We start from the raw sequence: 19,764 nt of genomic DNA, 5'->3' as shown, positions 1-19,764 counted from the left end.
AGCTTGAACAAGCACCTAGAGGCTTTCGCAAAGCTGCAAATTCCACTTACACAATTGTATGGATATAGAATGACCTCACGGGCTCAACTAGACCACCCACAAGAGTCAGATAGACCACCTGGGTTTTGATACCAGTTGAGAGTGCTCTCAACGGAAGCAGAATGGAATAGGGTGAGAGAGAGGAAGAGCTACACAAGTTTTGGTGAGTGTAGAACACCCTAACCTTTTATGTCATCCATATATATATGTGTTTTAAGTATTGTACATAATTGGGGTTAAGGTAGAGTGGCCTTTAACCCCCATAAGCCCTCACGAGTCCAATGCCTCTGCAACCCACCTTCTACGGGAACACCAATCAGTAGCTACACATCCTCCCAGCGGCTAAGGCAGCTAGCGAGGCCAAGGCTCCTACAAATCCTTCTGCCTTCAATGGACATTGACAAGCCTAGACGACTTGAGTATAGAAGCTCTCCCTCCAGCAAGCCATAGTAAGGTGCACAGCAAGCCACGCTCTCGATGCTCATGACCCTACAGTGCCTTTACATAGTAAGCTAAGCCATCTCCACAATGTCCAAGCGACCAACACCTCTAGTGTTGAAACCTCCAATGGACGTGGAGCACCTCCAAGCTCACAGGAAATGCCATCAGCTATTCCTCGACTACCTACAAGGACCGTGTAACTTCAATGCCGATCTTCTACAGAGTTGTAGCAACAATGCCAATCGATAACTCCAATGCCATCACACCAACTCACAGCAACACAACATCGAATTGCCCATCGTAAATCCATCCTGAGCGCATCTCCACTAAGTCTTCTTTCTTCCTCCAACGCTCTCTGACCTTGGAAATTGACATGTGCCAGGTAGACTTGAACTAGGGTCAATTTCCACCTACCTTGAGTTAAGAGGTTTAGTCAGGGCTAATTTTCATTCAACCACATGGCACCTCCACCTTGTCAGCAGAGCCTGCCTTATCTACCACGTAGCAGTACCTAGGCTAAGTCCAGCTGACCCTAGGTTTGGGTAATCACCAAATTTGTGCCATATGACAACCCTACCATGTCACCATCCTATTGCCACATCAACACTGTGATTGTGCAGCACTACCATGTCATTCTTGGTTAGCCACATCAATAGCCCACATGGCATTGCCAGCTCACTACAACCTCACCACTCCATCTCAGCATGTCACGTTGCATAATGCCACACAGGCACATTAACCTCTTCACAAGCTCATAGGCACACTACATGTGACCACCCACTGCCACATCATTAGTGCCTCCATCATCATTTTTTGGCCCTCTTGTGATCAAAATTTGGCCTTTTTTCGAGCGCCGTATCTTTTGATCCTAGTGGAGTTTGGATGCGCTCCGAAAAGCAAAAATGATTGCCAGATCATGATCTACATGATGAGCACCTCATCATGATTGCCACATCATGATCTACGTGATGAGCACCTCATATATGACTTTTGACTTTTCCACAGGTCAGAATCATTGAATCCTCATCATCCAAACCACCTCTTGATCCATTGCAGCCATCTAGCACATAAAATGAACAAATAAAAACTCATTTGTTGCACTTTACACTTTGACGTGTAGTCTAGCTATAGAGTAGCACCCTCCTAGAGGAGATTCAACTCCACCAAGCCAAGTAATCCATTGCCATATTACTTGATTAGTTCCCAACGGCATCAGTCCATTCGATTCTATCATCAATATACACATTCACACATTTGACACTGGTCTAGTACTCTTGGCATTTGGCAGTTCAACATTTTAGTTTAACACTTGGTAGAGTTTTGCTTCTCAGAATTAGGATTGTTGCATTCTTCTTACATGCATAGAAGCCACTATTGACGGAAATGAGAGAGGGAGAGAGAGGAGTGCACACAAGATACTAACTGTACACTACCTGTATTCCAAGGAAAATAGGAACATATACATGGACCCCTTAGGGTTAGGGTTAGGGTTTGTCCCATAACCCTTATGGTGCAATTTACCCACCATTCTCAACACCCCCTCTTAAATTGCACTACATAACAAGAGGGTGTTTTATAAAACTCAATTTTTGGATTTTTTGAATGCTGCATAGCCAACAGAAATAAAGATAAAAAAAGATGCAAAAGAGTGCAAAAAGAACACAGCGGAAAAAGTATGTACAAAGGTGTAGAACTTAACCTTTACTTCCCCCTCTTAAGTTGCAATTGGAAAGACCAAGATGATGTCAAAAGTGTGCAAACTTATCAAGCCTAAAGTGGCTTGGTGAAGATATTTGCGACTTGTTCATGTGTTGGTGAACAATGTATCAAGTTGATTTCTTCATTAAGAACTTTCTCACAAATGAAGTGATAATGCACTTCAATGTGTTTTGTTCTGGCATGAAACACTAGGTTCTTTGTCATTTGAATGTTGCTCATATTATCTGAATAGAGATAGTAGAGTCTCCAGAAAGTATCTCAATCTCTTAAAGAAGCCTTCTGAACCAAATTGCTTCACATGTTGTATCTATCAACCTCTCCATTTGAGTTGAGTTTGACTTTGAGTTTGTAAGCCCATTTGTATCCTATGGGTTTCTTTTGTGTAGGAAGATCTGAAGGTCCAGGTCTAGTTTTTTAGAAGAGCATTGTACTCTTCATCCATTGCATGTTGCCACTCAAGGACTTGCACTGCATCTTTGAAGGAGGTTATCTCATCAAATTCCATCACTTTGGACATGAATGCATAGTTGCTCTTGTAGGTCCACCTCTCAGGTGTCTTGCAATCATGAGCACAGATCTGGAATTGTAACTTTCAGGAATCTCGGTGATGATAGTGGTAGTTGTTGTATCCACTATGTCAAGAATCTTTTCTTTGCCTTTACTCTGATTAGTCACTGTGGACTGCATACTATTTGACTCTACAGGAAAAGAAATATGATGTATAACTGGCATTGCTGGCTAAGGCAGAGTAGAAACTATAGTCAAACTATCAAATTATGATAACATCCCTGGATATAATCAACTTCTGCTTGACTGGATTATAGAATCTGTATCCCTTCGACTCTACAGCATATCCAAGGTTAAAAAACTTGATTGATTTGACATCAAGTTTAGTCCTAACTACATCAGGAACATGAGCATAGGAAAGAGAGCCAAATACTCTCAAGTGACCAATAGAGGTCTTAGTTCCTATGAATGCCTCTTTTGGTGTTATGTCGGGCAATGAAGCAATGGGAATCTTATTCATCACGTACATAGCTGTGTCACATGTCTTAGCCCAATACTATCTTGGAACATTCTTCTCATCGAGCTAGATGACTCTACAATCACCCTATTCTTTTGTTCACCAACCCCATTTTGTTGAGGGGTATACCTGCATGTGAGCTGATGTGTGATGCCATGATTTCTGAAAATTTAGGCATTGAACTCTGTGGACTTGTATTTAGCTCCATTGTCACAACGGAGGACCTTTAGGTACTTGTTAGTCTCCTTCTCTACCAAGGCTTTGAAGTCTTTGAAAGTGTTGAATGCATCAGAGTTCTATTTTAGGAAGTAGATCCAAGTCTTGAAGGTGTTGAATGCATCAGACTCCTATTTTAGGAAGTAGATCCAAGTCTTCCATGAGTAATCATCGATGAAGGTCATGAAGTACAAAGCCTTGCCAAGAGACAGTATAGTAGTCGAAGCCCATAGATCTGAATGAATGATCTGCAAAACATTGGTACTTCGAGTCAAAGATGTTGGAAGGGTTGTCTGTGTTGCTTACCCATGCAACAAGCCTCACATACATCTTTTTGAAAGTACAATTGTGGAGGCCCCTATACCATGTTCATCTTTTTTAGTACATTGTGGCACAAGAGGTATGGTCACCTTAACAGAAGCCTTGTTATGAGAACCATTGGCTCTGATACCATGTTCATGAAAATGAGAGAGAGAGAGAGAGAGAGAGAGGGAGAGAGAGAGAGAGAGAGAGAGAGAGAGAGAGAGAGAGGAGTGCACACAAGATACTAACAGTATACTAACTGTATTCCAAGGATATAACGAATATATACATGGACCCCTTAGGGTTAGGGTTTGTCCCATAACCCATATGGTACAATTTACACACACCATTCTCAATAGCCACCCATGTACAACCATATTCATTAACTATTTTTGCCATTGGTTCTTGCACACATATCCATCAGCCTTGTACAGCCTCTTGGCTACTCTTGACACATAGTTGTTATCTTATTTTATAGGCTTGATCATTGGCATAGACATGTTCTCATGGGTAGACACTCTTGTAGGTACACTGGTAAGCCTCTCACACAAAGCACTAGATGGCAGCATGGACTTATCCACATCACACATTTGATGATACGCCAGTCATGACTTCGGACAAGATTGGTGAGTGGAAAGAGAACTTACTTCGACCTTTCATCACCACAGGATATGTACCAATTTATGACATTGACTCGAGCCTCATTGGTCTTGAGAGATTAGATACATATGCTTCACATGTTAGCTTGGATTAGCCCATACTTTCTAATCATGTATATTCAACAGTTGGCCCTCAGCATGAGGCATATTTGATGGTCAACCCTCAGCATGAGGCAATCTCATCTACATCAACACAGTCTGATTCTTATGATGCACATTCATGATATTCATACATGGATATGACTCCATCTACTATCACATCAAATGTAGATACAGAGCAGGAGTTCAGTTATAATCATGCATGCTTTCAGCAGCTAGTAAGTCCTCAGCATGAGGGACTCACATCTCCAGCCGCATGCAGAGATACATGCCCCAATGCATTCAATTCTTCAAGTGATTCCACTCCATCATCCATCACACTAATGCTTTCACCACTAATATGGAGCATATCACATCCTTGGACATAGTTTCCATGAGCAATATAGATCAGCATATCAGTCTTCAGAACATTCCAACATCGGTTCAGTCATCACCACCCTTGGGTCCAATTATCACCACCTCTTTCAATCAATAGATCATTCCTTACCATGAGGATATTTATGCATCTATGTAGTCATGTCGTAGTGCAGTGGACATCATCAGATTCAGCCAGTAACCTAAGGAACCTCAGTGTTTCAGCATGCACTTATGGTTGTCGTATATAGTCCATACTTGATGCGATTAGTGGTTGGGGATCCAGGATTATAGATTCGATCCCGACATTAGCATTCGGCATTGCATATGCCTCACAGATGTCTTATGCTTTCTCAGTTGTATTTTAGGCTTCTAGGCCTCTATACTGTTAGCTTCAACTTGATCCTATGACAGATGCTACATCCCATGCCGATGGATATTTAGCCATGTAGACAATAGATCATCTTTAGCTCATGACAGTTGAGCATATAGGTTGGACAAGCTCTTATACCTCATCATTTATACAAGCCTCATCATCAATAGAGCAGAGTATCATACCTACCCTGCACCTTCGGCCCCAAATTTTCAGCCCTTGGATCACTCTGTCCACACCCACTATGCAGTCTTCTTTGACCCCACGTCATTTGATAGGGATCATAGTTCTGTTGCAGCATACCTCCACCATTGCTACCAATTCTTTTGGGTTGGTGACATTCTTGTATGTCACAACCTAACGGATCACATATCCCTAGCTACATCTACTAGCGTCACAACTGGATGCCTCTTGTACATAAAAGCTGCATAGTCCATGACTACACATGATATGTTAAGCCTTGACATGTTTAGCATGCAGCCATACATGCAGTTCTTGATGTAACCATCTTTTGATTGACTAGTATTTGATCCAAGTGGACTTTAGTTTCTAAATGTTTCCTTCCAAAGGTGAAGGATAACCCATAACTTAAGAGTGGAAAATGCACTATATGTACAGGATCATAAGTTGTCCTCACTGTGCATGCTTTTGATATGTAGTCACTATGGTCACACATGCACATACGACATTCTTTTCAACTTTATTTTTTAGTTTTGGATGCTATCATATGCACCAAACAAAATCCACAAAAAGGTCTTGTACATGTACCCTCTACTTACACAGTGCAATTTAAGAGGGGGCTAGTAATCTTGTCTGTACTCCTCTCTCTCGCTCTATCACTTTGCTATCAAATGAGATCATTGTGGGTGTGGAGTAGCAACAAAATTTTGCTTATAACAGATCGAAGGTAGATTTAATGAATCTAATAAAATAGGATAGCTAAATAATCCTCTAGAAAATTTCAAAACATATTTGCAAAACTAGATCCAAGCAGGTAGCTGTATTGAGCTAGAATATTTATAAATGAATCTAGTGCTATTTACTAGAAATTTTTAATAATATTTTCCATTTTCACTTAATTTTTAAAGTGAATTTATAACATAGATTTATGTAAATTTGCAATTTGAGAAGTATTAATTATGATATCAAGAAGAGCACTATAATAGTAGAAATATTTGAAATACACTACAATATTATTATAAGACTAACAATACTTGAAATTTTATCTAGTATACTTAAAATTAGTTTTTTTTGGAATTGTTATAAATGGAGTTATATGTCACTAAAAACCTGACGTTTTTAAAAGCATGAATTAATATTAGTTCATACATGAATTATTTTGTGTATTGAAAAAAAGTTGAAATGCTTTAAAAATGGAAAAAATTGAGTAATATATGCTATGAATTAAGAGTCATTCAAGAGTAGAGATCGATTAACTGTAAAAAACACTCCTCGAATGTAGCCTAAGCACCAAACTTTTGGCACAACTAGCCCTTTTATGGAGCCAAAACAGCTCTTAAATGTAGTCACAAAACCATTCCTTGTGTGTAGTCTAAGTCAGACTTGGCACAAGCAATCCTTCTATCGAGTCGATGTGTCGCACCACATGATAGGCATTCTTATCCAAATGTGGATAAGTAATAAGGGGGGAGGTTGCAATGAATCTTGTGTGGAGCTATTGATTTGCAAATTCGAGAGGTTTGAATGAGGATCGTGAATGATCCATCAGACTCACATTCCTCAAAAACTCTAGTTAAGTCTCACTATAGCAAATTGGTCCAAATTTGATGCCATTATAGCTCTCAAAATTGTATAAATGAGGGGAAAAGGGAGTAGGGGGTTGGCGGTAAAATAAAAGGGGGGGTGTAAAGAAGAGAGTCATTCTAATTAGTAGAAATGGGAGTAGGAGAGGGGTTATAAACACCAAAAGATAAGAGTGCCTTGCGGATAGGGGAAGGGGGTAGGCCCCTTTCCCTCTTCAAGCACATTCCCACAAAGGACCATTCTCTATTCAAATTTTTTGGACAACCGAAACATAGGCTACTGGAAAAAAATTTGGCTTGCTCTAGGGATGCAGAAGCTCCTTACTAACATTGCAAAATTCGTTGATGTTAATTACAAAAATTGGGAAGGCTGATATTTTGGACTATTTCATTGAATGGGAAGTTTTGAAGGGAGATCCAGACTAGTGTGATAGTCACTGTTGCAAGATTAGATGACGGCAGTGAGCTTATGTTCCCTATTGCCTTGAGTTTTGTCAACCCCGCCATGAAAGGATCCTACTTTGTAGCTTATACATGGGAATGCCCTCTTAGTTATGAGGTTAAGAATTTAAAACTCTTTTATATAGAAAATTTCACATCTCATTTAACTTAGTAGAAATACCCTAAAGGATGTCTTGAGTTTTAATCTCACCTTTGTAAGAAACTTTAGTTGTATCTTTTCTTAATTGGGCTATCTTCACTTTTTCGCCTAAGAAATTAATAGAATTTTTCCATTGAGAACTAAAGGCCTTTTCAATAAGGTTTAGGTTTCTTGCCTTGACAATTCAACTTTTAGTCCAATTCACAATAGGTAGATGGGAAGCATAGATAAACAAATGAATGGATGAAAACTTTGTTGAGATTTCACAATAGGTAGATGGGGATGCATAGATCAACAAACTAATGGCGTAACTAGGTGAGAAATTAGTGGGAAATCAATATCTAATCAAGAAATTTATTCTTTGAAGGCAGACATGTCAAAATTGGTACAAGTGATTTTAAAGCTAAGTTTTCACAAGGGCAAATCATTGAGAAATAACCTCAATTCTAAAAAGATTTTATGGATTTTTTTTTGAGATTTCACAATAGGAAAATGTATGGAAAACACACTAAGTTGGTCTATGTATGGGAAAATTTGTTGAGATTATACAACAAGTAGATGGGAAGCCACTAGATCAACAAACTAATGGAAGAATCAAGTGAGAGCCATTAATATTCTATCAAGCAATTTATTCTTTGATAGAAAAACACATTAAAGTTAGTATAAAACTAAGTTTCCATAGTGGCGGACCCATTTAAGAAATAGCCTCAATTCCAAGCATTAAAATTGTAGGAGAGGACATCGTGTTGCCTAAAACTTACTACTCAAAGAAATGTCTCTTTTTTTTTCAAAAGGGAAACTCTAGATCTCAAAGCCAGATTGGTTTTCCTCTAATGTGTTGTAGATTTAAACTCACCTTCTCTTTGGAAAGCCACCATCATTTATTTTACTTATGTGATTAATAAGGCCTTCTTAGTCTTTATTTTAATGGATTCTTTTTGGATAATTAATTGTGTTTTAGAGCTTTGTGTAGGTATGAACTATACTCAATAGCTCAATATGAGTGGAGAAGCTTGTATTCTATAATGCGGAAGCTAGTTTAAGAGATTGAAGAATTCCCAATCAAGATTCAAAAGACACTCTTCATCTACCAAGATAACTATTGTGTTGCGTAAAGCTTAAGTGTATTGCAAAGATAACATCACGCTCTTCCAAAGGGAAACTATGGATCTCAAAGCATAATTGGGCTGCTTTTGACATATCGTAAGACATCGCGATGTATCACAAACCAATATTTACGGCATTGGCAAGCCAAGCAATCCATGCATGTATGCAAATTAGATATGCACTCACCTACTCTTTGGAAAGCCATTTTCAAAAAGCATATATGGCATTGGCAAAGCATAGAATAGGACCCCAACTACATCTATGTTCCTAAAGAATAGGTAAGACTACTTTGTTTTATAATCGAAGTGAACATTTTTTCATGTTAGTTTTGTTGAGAAGCGAAACTTTTATATTGGCCTTGAAAGTTTGTAAAGTGTCTGAAACATTTGCCAAGATTTGAAACTTTAATGTGAAATTTTTAAAAGTTTCGCTAGATTTACATCTTTCACTTCAAAATGCAAAATTAAATTCACTAGGATTTTATATTAATATATAAGTATACCTTCGATAAAAACATTCATGGCATGGTGGCATTCTAACCTTTCTATCGACTCAAATAAAGAGCCTGCAATTGAGTTACCCATTTATTTTCACTATATTAATCTTGGTGCACTCGGGCTCTCTTGAATGTGTAGACAAGCATGCCGTTTTGATTTACGTGTCAAAATGGGCCCACAGATGCATAGATTTCACTAGCTTCCCTCAAGCCCCCATTCCTAAGACCTTGTTTATGCGAGTGGCATGGTCTGCAAAATGAAACCTATGATTTACAATCAAAAGGCTCATGTGGAGAAAATTTTGACATCTTGGTTGCAAGCCAAAAATATCATTTGCCCGATGAACCCTCCTTCCAAGTAGCGGCTCATGAAAAAACCAAAAGAAATCATTGTTTTGGACTTTTTCTAGACACTTGTGGGGATGGCCCATAGTCAATTCTACACACATTATCTGAATGACTACCTCTAGTAATAGAAAATTAACTAGCATGAGAATGCAAGAGCTGAAAGGAAGAATGGTACTTTAGCAGACAGTGCTAGAGCAATGCTTAGTGAGAAGCATCTTCCGAATCAGTATTGGGCAGAAGCAATAGCCACTACAAACTATTTGCTTAATCGGCTTCCTATCTAACCGATATAGGGTATGACACCTTATGAAGCATTCACTGTGTCTTATGCATGGTCTCGAGGCACGGGCACCACATCTAGATGGAGGTTTGAGCCTTTAAAACTAGATCTTTGTTGTTGCTTGAAGCTACAGCACCTATGTTGCTAACCTCAACTATCATTGTCATAACCTTGATGATTCCACCCTTTTCACCTTGCAGAGATCATTCTCGAGTAGGAATGAGTGATAGTGTACCTAAGGCTCTGATGCAATGTAAATCTACGCTATGCTGTATTCCAAAGAAATTGAAATATATGCATGCTTACCCCTTTTCACCCTTTCACATTGCAAAGATCGTTCTCGAGCAAGAATGAGTGATAAAGGACCTAAGGCTCTGATACAATGTAAGTCTATGCTATGCTGTATTCCAAAGAAACTGAATTATCTGCATGCTTACCCCTTAATCTGGATCATGCAATTTACAGCACTCGACAATTACTTGGTTCTTGTAAGGTTATAATAGTACCGCTCTCGGATTGTGCAAGTTATGGTGTCCTTTTTTTCCTCATTGCTTCTTATTCTTGAGGCAAGACTATCAGAGGTACTTGGGTTGGGCTCGGAGCTAAGAGTCCTGACGTAGAGGGGCTTTCGATGACTTTTTCATAACATTTCAAGGGCCTACAAGGAGAGCTGGATAATGTGGTCGTGGAAGCTTGTGGTATCGTGGTGCAACAAGACAAGGTGTTTCAAGGGGTAGTTTGGGTAAGCCTAAACTACAGTATGAGCTGGGTCTAAGAAGGGCTAGAACGGAATGACACCTTTGATTTTTTATGTCGGGGTGCATGTATGACTCCTGTATGATTGGGTGGCTTGGACCTACCCCTTGACTTGGATTATAGGATCACGTCATTTTAAAACCACTCCTCAAATGTAGCTTAAGCACCAGACTTGGCACGACTGGGACTTTTATGGAGCCAATACTAACCTTGAATGTAGTTGCTAAAATGCTCCTTGTTTGTATTCTGAGTCGGACTTGGCACAAGCAACCCTTCTATGGATTTGATGTGTCACACCACAAGATGCGCATTCTTATCCAATTGTGGACAAGTAATAGGGGTGGAGGTTGCAATGACTCTTGTGTGTGGAGCTATTGATTTGTGGATTCAAGAGGATTAAATGAGGATCAATGATCCATCACACTCACGTTCCTTTGAAACTCTAGTTAAGTCGCCCTATCGCAAATTGTACCAGATCTGATGCCAATAATAGGTCCCCAAAGTGAAAAGAATTCAATCTTGTATTAATGATTGGATAAGGGAGTAGGGGAGCGGTGGTAAAATAAAAGGGAGGTGTAAAGAGGAGGGTCACTCTAATTAGTAAAAATGGGAGTAGGAGAGGGGTTGTAAAGGCCAGAAGATGACAGGGCCCCATGGATAGGGGGTAGTCCCCTTTCCCTCTTCAAGGGAATTCCCACGAAGGTTCTCCATCCAAAAATTCTAGAGGGCCAAAAAATAGGCTGTTGGAAAAAAAAGCGACTTGCTATACAAGCTGGAGAAGCTCCCTACTAACATTGTAAAATTCATAGATTTTGAGAGCATAGAAATAGGGGAGGCTAATGTTTCGGACATTTTCATCAAATGGGAAGTTTTGAGGGGAGTTCCAGAGTAGTGTGACAACCACTACAAGATTGGACAGTGATGGCGAGCTTATGTCCCCTGTTGTCTTGAGTTTATCAGTCGTGAAAGGATCATACTTCACAACTCATGTGGGAATGCCCTCTTAGTCTTTGCTTAATTGGGCTATCTCCACATGCTTGCCTAAGAAATTAATAGAAATTCTCCATTGAGAAATAAAAGTCATTTTCAATTAGGTTAGTTTCTTGCCCCTACTTAACTCTTAGTCTAATTCACAATAGGTAGATGGGAAGCATAGATCAACAAACTAATAGAGGAATTAAATGGGAATCCATACCTAATTAAGAAATATATTATTTGATAAGCAAAACACATCAACGTTCGTATAAGTGATTTTAAAGCTAAGTTTTCATGATGGCAAATTAGTTTAAGACACAACCTCAATTCCAAGCATTGAGAAATTTGTATGGAAATTTTGTTGAGAAATTAATAGAATTTCTCCATTGAGAAATAAAAGTCCTTTTCAATTAGGTTAGATTTCTTGCCCCTCCTTAACTTTTAATCCCATTTACAATAGGTAGATGGGAAGCATAGATCAACAAACTAGTGGATGAAATATTTTTTGAGATTTCAGGATAGGTACATGGGAAGCATAGGTCAACAAACTAATAGCTGAATTAGGGGAAAATCAAGAAATTTATTCTTTGATAAGCAAAGTGATTTTAAAGCTAAGTTTTCAAAATGGCAAATCAATTTAAGACAACCTCAATTCCAAGCATTGAGAAATTTGCATGGAAAAAAACACACTAAGTTGGTCTATGTATGGAAAAATTGAGAAATTTGCATGGAAAAAAACACACTAAGTTGGTCTATGTATGGAAAAATTTGTTAAGATATCACGATAGGTTGATGGGAAGCATAGATTAGCAAACAATGGAAGAAGTAGCTGAGAGCCATTAATATTCAATCAAGCAATTTATTAGCAGACATTAAAGTTGGTACAAGAGATTTTAAAACTAAGTTTTCACAGTGGTGGACATTGTGTTGCCTAAAACTTATCACCAAAGCAATCTCTCTTTGTTCTCTTAGAAGGTGGTGGACATTGTGTTGCCTAAAACTTACTGCTCAAAGCAATCTCTCTTTCTTGTCTTAGAAGGAATACTCTAGATCTCAAAGCTCATGGTTTGCCTCTAGTGAGATATGCACTCACCTACTCTTTGGAAAGCCATTATCATTTGTTTTACTTGTGTGGGCTTTATTTTAAATAATTATTGTCTTTTTTATTTTAATGGTTTGTTTCTAGAGAATTAATTGTGTTTAGAAGCTTTGTGTGGGAAGGCACCAAACTCAACATCTCAATATGAGTGGAGAAACTTGTTTTCTGCAGGGCAGCAGGGCAGAAGCTGGTTTAAGAGAGTGAAGAATGCCCAATCAGGATTCAAAAGACAGTGTTCCGCTACAAAGATAACTATTGCGTTGCGCAAAGCTTAAGTGTATTGCTAAAGGTAACGTCACGCTCTTTCAAAGGGAAACTATGCATCTCAAAGCCTAGTCGGGTCGCCTACGGCATATCGTAAGACGTCGATATGTATCACAAACCAATATTTACATACAAGATGGCATTTGCAAGCCGAGCATTCCAGACATGTATGCACATTAGGATCGTACTCAACATGTCAACAGGAGTGGAGAAACTTGTTTTCTGCAGGGCAGAAGCAGTAAAGCTGGGTTCAGAGATTGAAGAATGCCAAGTCAGGATTCAATTTTAAACACTGTTCTGCTACAAAGATTGCTACTGTGTTGCGCAAAGCTTATAAGTTACAATGTATTGTTTAACACTCTTCCAGAGGGAAACTATAGATCTCAAAGCCTAATCGGGTTGCCTCCGGCACATCGTAAGACGTCGATATGTATCACAAACCAATATTGACATACAAGAAGGCCAAGCAATGCTGGCTTTACTCACCCACAATACCGTAGATAGGATCTCTAACTAGTGCAGCGTCCCACTTGCTCGACGAGGGTGAGCTGCACGATTGCTTGTACTCACATTCTGAGGATTGGAGCGCTGATACCCTTGCTCCACTCACACGAGAAGGGAACGGCCCGAATTTGTAGAACCCACGGGCTTAGATTTATGAATCATCGACCACATCACATGAACATCCTCGTAGCCACAAGACTGCACATCGTGGTATAACTTTCCAAAGCCTCGACCTGTTCCAAAAAGGTAAGTAATGCCAATTATAAAACCAGATATCAAGGGACATGCATCGCGAGTGCAAAAAACAAAGAAGTTTAAGAGCTAGCTTGAAACACCCTTGTGTGTGATCTATGACCACTTAACGGGTAACGGGATCGCGCAAAACAGTGCTTCTTCGATTCCATAATCCTTTCTATCTTCAGTGAATTACTCTTCAATATACGAAAATTGGAAAAGTAGAAGGATGGAAATCAACCAGGCGTTCTTAAATAAAACGGAACAACTCTGTGCGGATAGCCATGTTGCTTGAGCATGTCCAATCTGAATAGTTGAGCTAAAAAAACAAGCAAGGATGCTCAATCCAGGCAATGCTGCTGCAATCGGAGAGGAAACCGATCTGCTCTGAGGCTATGAAGCCCCAATTTGCGAGGGCCGATGGAGGAGGATGGAAGGTGGAAAAACAGAGCGACGAGCCGGGGAATGAAAAGCTCAAAATTTTCCATCGAGAGAGGGAGTGGATGAGTACCCTGACTGCGGCGGAAGAGGCGGCCAAGGGTGGACTGCCAGGCGCGACGGAAGGGGGAGGAGAGGCGATGGAGCAAGGCCATTGGGGGGAGGAGGGGAAAGGGAAGGGGAGAGGGGAAAAGAGAGGAAGAAGAAGGGAGGAAAGAGATGCTCAATACGCCATAGCCAGCAGGAGGAGAGCTTCAATCCGCCATAGCCAGCAGCAACTCCGAGCTGCGTGCATGAAGAAGAAGAAGATGCAAAATTTTTCAAGTCCGCGTGTAAGGACACCCTTCCAACAGAATATCCTATTCAGATTCTTTTTTCCACTTGCCCTTCCCCCATTGGTTCCCTTTTTTATTTTCCCTTTATTCTCCCCAAAAGGCCATTTTTCTCCTCTTTACGTCTCCCAAGCCTTCACCGCTCTTTTTCCCACTCAACTTACGCCTCACAGAGACCCTACACCAAGCCAACACCAACCTTAAGCAAAGGTGCCTCCCTCATCCCCTTGTATCGGAGATTTACACGTACAGACTCTCCTCATCAGTCCTTGCCAACTTATTGGGCCCTCAGTCACCTAAAGCACAGGCAAGTGTAACCTCCCCCAACCCCCTTTCTAGAGGAAGTTTACAAAGCACTCTTCCTTGGATGCTCATGATGACCACCCAAAACCCATAACACAAAGTCCTCCAAACCCTTGTGCTAGTTTTATTCTTTCAAATATAAAAGGGATGTGAGGGGTAGTAAAGGTATTGTCCCCCCTTCTCTCTCTCTCTCTCTCTCTCTCTCTCTCTCTCTCTCTCTCTCTCTCTCTCAACTGCCAAACTCTATCCCCCCATAAGACTTGTTCCCTAGGTGTCTGTCTAGCACTATGATCTTCAGTGACGTTTGTACCAGATGCTTGACATGAAAACAAGCTTAAACACATAAGCTCAAAGAAATGTTGTTCACTTGTGATAGTCAACTTTTGTGAAAGTATCTCTCCAAGTGTATAACCATGCGGCCATAGGTTGAAATTAGAGAGAGAGCTTTTAATGTTGACATAAGGTTTATCATAAGATCTCTCAATCTTGACTTAAGGTCAATCATAAGATCTGTCAATGTTGACTTAAGGTTAATTGTAAGATCTCTCACTTAATAAATGGAAATAGGCAAAAAAAATCATGAAAAAGTAGAAATAGCCAAAAATTATGCAACAAGAGGCTTCAAGACATGGCTTGAGAGTCAATGGCTTTATAGGGTTTTGATTAAGTATAAATTTGAAATTCAATCTCAATTACCTAATGGAAGGTGGGTGCGATCATGGATGGATCTGGTGATAAGGAAAAACATTTGAATTAGTTAGAATAAAAAAATGTCCAATCAGTTCCCACAAAATGTCCCAAGTTTTTAAAAAATAAAAACTTTAAAAAATAGTTCAAGTTCTTGTACTTGGAGGCTTTAGTATAATTGTGTAGGTTTCTTGTCAAAAGGGGTATATTTGCAAGAGTAGCGGACAAAGCCAAGTTATGAACTATATGAGAGCTACACAAAAACCTTTACTTCTAAAAGTATAATAGTGGAAGGGTATTCATATGTACTTTCATTAAAGGATAATGATTGTATTCCTTTTAGGTGAATTGCCAAAAAGAAGGGATATATGTATTTTACTTTTTTTCAAAATTCGAGTGAAGCAAAATTTGCCTTTATGAGGTATTTTTACCAATGTACCCATGAGCATAGGTTAGATGGGGATAGAGAACAAAATTTTGTAGTTCTTTGTTTAAGCTTCCATAAATGTCTGGTATGGCACACGTTTTCCTTACAATGTTGTTAATTAAAAGGCCTCTCTCAAAGTTGTGATTGGACATTATGGACAAATTGGAAAGGAAAGGAAGAGTAAAGAAAGGGTCAAGAGAACCTAGGAATAAGCGCTTGCATTAGGCAATTTTATCTTAAAGTGTATCCACTCAAGGGAGCATCTTCTTTTTGCAAAGTTGAAAATCAAAACATGTCAAAGTAAAAGCTTCAAAGTGGGAGAAACTCCATAGGGTAGTTCCCATGTCGTTAACATGTAATATATCAGATTCTCTCTCGAAGAGAAGGAGAGCGTTTTGAACAATGGGTCTTTAATATGCTACCTTTCTTTGATATGCTACTTAGCTTTTTAAAATCCTCCAAGTCTTCCTCACTAAGAAACTTCTATCTACCTCTATAGGATCCCCTTATTAGAGCAATATCTCACATGCAAATGCACATTTTCATAGTGCTTTCTGTAATCTTGAAAAAACTCAAATCATAGCTTTGATGGAGGAGGGAAATAAAACACCCTTGTGTTATACAAGTCTAAGCAATTAAAGAAAAGGAAAGTTTGTTTCACATATTGATAGGAAGAAAAAGGGTACTAGAACAAGGTCAAGAGCTATTGAGAAGGAAAGGATATTAGAAAGAGACTTGAGAGCTATTGAGGAAGCAAGCTAAAAAAGAATGGATATTTCATGCCATCGCACTTCATTGAAAAAACCACTCTATAGTATCTTGTAGGAGAGTAGGCATCAAGGTCTTGTTGGCTATTACAAGAGGTTAAAGGCAAGTTCAGATTCTTTCATGGTCACTCATGACATTAGATCACTCCTTTGCTTGAGATTGCAAGAATACACACTAGCAAAACCATAAGACCTCACACCCTTGAGAAAGAGATGAAAACTACAAGAAAGTATGTATAAGAAAGTATGTAAGTTGGTAAGAAAAGGGAAATTAATTCAGAAAATAGCTACTGTTTACAATAACGAGTAGTATAAGAAAAAAGCCAAACCCATTCAGGAAGGAACTAGCATAGATTTACCTTGCAATAACATGTGGGGTAAGAAAAAGGGGTTTCAAGCTTTAAAATTAACCTTTTTAGGCATTTTAACCTTTAAAATTAACATGTGGATACAAAAAAGGGGTTTCAACCTTTTAAATTAACCTTTTTAGTCAATTTAAAATGTGCTTTGTTGACCCTTGAAGACAAAGTGTGTGGCAATCAATCAAAGGACCTCAACTTGAGCGATGACAGAAGATCCAAGATCGAAGGCAAGTAGGAAGGCAAGAAGTAATTGCCACACAAGAGAAATATTAGTGAAGGCCGAGAAGACATGAAACCTAGGTGGAACTAGGAGGAATCAAGACTAAGAGAACCAAAGAGATAGGGGCATGATTTTGTAGTAGCTTTAGTCTCAGGAGAGGCTCTCCCTCTGATGTGGGTGAAATTCCATTTTATTAAACTATCTCTGAAATACAATCACCTTATTTGGATCTTGAATGTGTCTTCCACTTCTGCCTCCATTGATGTTATGTAGTGTGCACACAATATGTTCATAGCAGTATGCTTTGCATAAACAAGTCAAGGTGAGGAATGGAAGGAGTCTGTGACGAAGAAAAAAGAAAGGGTATCAAACAAAGTTGTAAGGTTTATCTTGCATAAGCCTTGTAGATGGGAGCACATCTAGAATAGGTATACTCCTTCATAGAGCTTAGAGCCATCAAAGTGTGTGAGGCACCCAATTACAAAAGTCACGATTTCATATAAATACCAAATTTGAAATTGGAACGAGTGGACTTTCTTCATTTTAAAATCAATCCTTTACAAAAATAAAGGCTTCCTCTACAGGAAGAGAGATGAGAGAGAGATGAACCACCTCCACCCCTATGCTCTACCTCTAGTATCTTAATCATAACCTCAATCTCAATCATAGATGGAGGTAGAAAATAAGTCTCATTCCCAATCTCATTCGCTATCTCGATCTCAAAATCTACACCTAGAACCTTGAACTCGATATCTCGATATCTGTCTCTCTTTCGATTCGCCTGAAATTCCACACACATGAAGCTTCTTTGAAAATCTTGTGTAAAGAACTATTCTTCAAAGGATTCTATCCTTATTGAGAGCTAGCCCTACTTTCTAGCATCACCTTGATTTAGAAAAATCGTTTTCTTTGTTTTCTATAGTCGAAAAACAACTATTTTGGGAGCCCCATATCTCCACAAACATGCATAATTTGAAAATAATCAATAAGATAACTTTTAACTGTCTCTTGATTCCTTACAACTTTGGTGTTCATCCCTTTGTGTTGAAATCCACCATTTTAAACCTCAAATATGCATTTTCCAAACAAAAATACAATTGAAAGTGCTTTTCCACCGTGATCTTTAGACGATCATCTCACCATCTAAACAATTGAACCATGTAATGTACAATGTATCAAGATTATACCCTACTAGAAAGTCTACAACTCTTTCATATAGATTTCTTCCAAAAGGGACTATTGTTTGATAATTTTGCATTTTAAAGCACGCCAATATTCTGATGACAAAAAAATCAAAATGTATATAGTCTGAGATGCAAATAAGTGGGTATCTCTTTGAATCCTACTAAGAGTGTGTTTTGTGTTCGAGTTGTATTCTTCTGGATCATGCTAAAGTTTTCAATGATTTGGAAAACTAAGAAATGGCTACTCCAATTCTCAGAGAACCAAGCTGGGATGTTATTTTCCATGTGCATGTATGAAGCCCTTTGTTTATTTTCATTTAGTGTTCTTACTTTCCTCCCCTTCTATCTATAAACCCCTCTCCCTCATTCAATTCCCCCCCTCTCCTTTTTGCCTTTCATCCCCCACTCCTCACATACTCTCTCAGTTTCTTTTCACCCTCTTCCCTCACCCTCTTCACCACCCCCTTCATTCTCTATCTAAAACCTCCCTTTCTCTTTTTTCTCCCCCTACATTCTCTTTTTCCCCTCATCAATACATCCTTAATAGCTAACAAAATCCTTCAATTCCTTGGTGATTTACACTACTGCCTCAATTTTTTCCTTCCAATTGGTACCCATGGCTCAAGACTATGCCCTCATTTTCTTACAAGCATGTCACCACATGGACTTGTGCTAGCATCACCTCAGAAACCTAATCTGCACAATGCAACATTGCACATTGGGGTTGACCTTGCACATTTCACAATATTTGAAAATAAGCTTGAAATGTTCTCTCTATTGATTAGACTCACTCTTCATTTGTCCTTCCCCATTGTAGAAGAAACATTTGACTCTAGCTTTTTCTCAGTCTTGGGAATTTATTTTGGGGGCTTGATTTCACTCAATTGGGTCTTTGCAATGATTCTAGTTGCATCCTCGTTCTTTTCATTGTAGCTACTCCTCAACCTTTGATTGGCCTTCAAGCTCTTATTGACGCATTTTTCCAGAGAAGCATTTATTACATTACTTTTTATTGGATTTGGCTCTTTGGGTGCCTAGCTCCTATAGAGATTTCTTCATTGTTCCGCCAAGGCATTGTTATTTCTTTTTGGAGATGAGCTATGTTCTTCTTTGTTGTTGCTCTTCTCATTTTTCTTCTTGGCTTATGGTTTGGCCATGTTGATTTTTCCCAAGACAATTGCTTGGTTGAGCAACTCATTGTAGGTTCTAGTTGGAATCTCTATGGACTTGAGGTTTACCATCATTATGTTGAGTTGCCAATTTTCATTTTCTTCTCTCATTAGAGGGCTATTCATTTGATTCATCAAGGTTGGCATATTAAATACAAGGTATTGAATAAATTCGTTCTTCTCCTACTTCTTGAGGATTTAATCTTGGTCTTGACATTCTC

The 19,764-nt window shown here is 39.0% G+C and overlaps 1 protein-coding gene and 1 pseudogene across 1 annotated transcript; one reads left to right on the top strand and one right to left on the bottom strand.

Annotated features, from left to right (window-relative positions):
- LOC147904972 (uncharacterized) overlaps window positions 1–19,764 on the top strand; it is a 64,651-nt pseudogene that overhangs the window by 17,466 nt on the left and 27,421 nt on the right.
- On the bottom strand, window positions 13,219–14,378 carry LOC147904974 (uncharacterized). The gene is made up of 2 exons (XM_087397984.1): window positions 14,166–14,378; window positions 13,219–13,653 (listed from the first exon to the last, which is right to left on the bottom strand). The coding sequence occupies exons 1-2, from the start codon at window positions 14,245–14,247 to the stop codon at window positions 13,523–13,525; spliced, it is 213 nt and encodes a 70-aa protein (XP_087254110.1). The 5' UTR covers window positions 14,248–14,378; the 3' UTR covers window positions 13,219–13,522.

This window comes from Dipteris shenzhenensis, chromosome 2, assembly GCF_047967505.1.
Source record: "Dipteris shenzhenensis isolate YYH24624 ecotype China chromosome 2, Dip_SZ_1.0, whole genome shotgun sequence".
Lineage (NCBI taxonomy): Eukaryota > Viridiplantae > Streptophyta > Polypodiopsida > Gleicheniales > Dipteridaceae > Dipteris > Dipteris shenzhenensis.
Note: the sequence above shows the minus strand (reverse complement) of the source record. Positions and strands in the feature narration are given on the sequence as shown.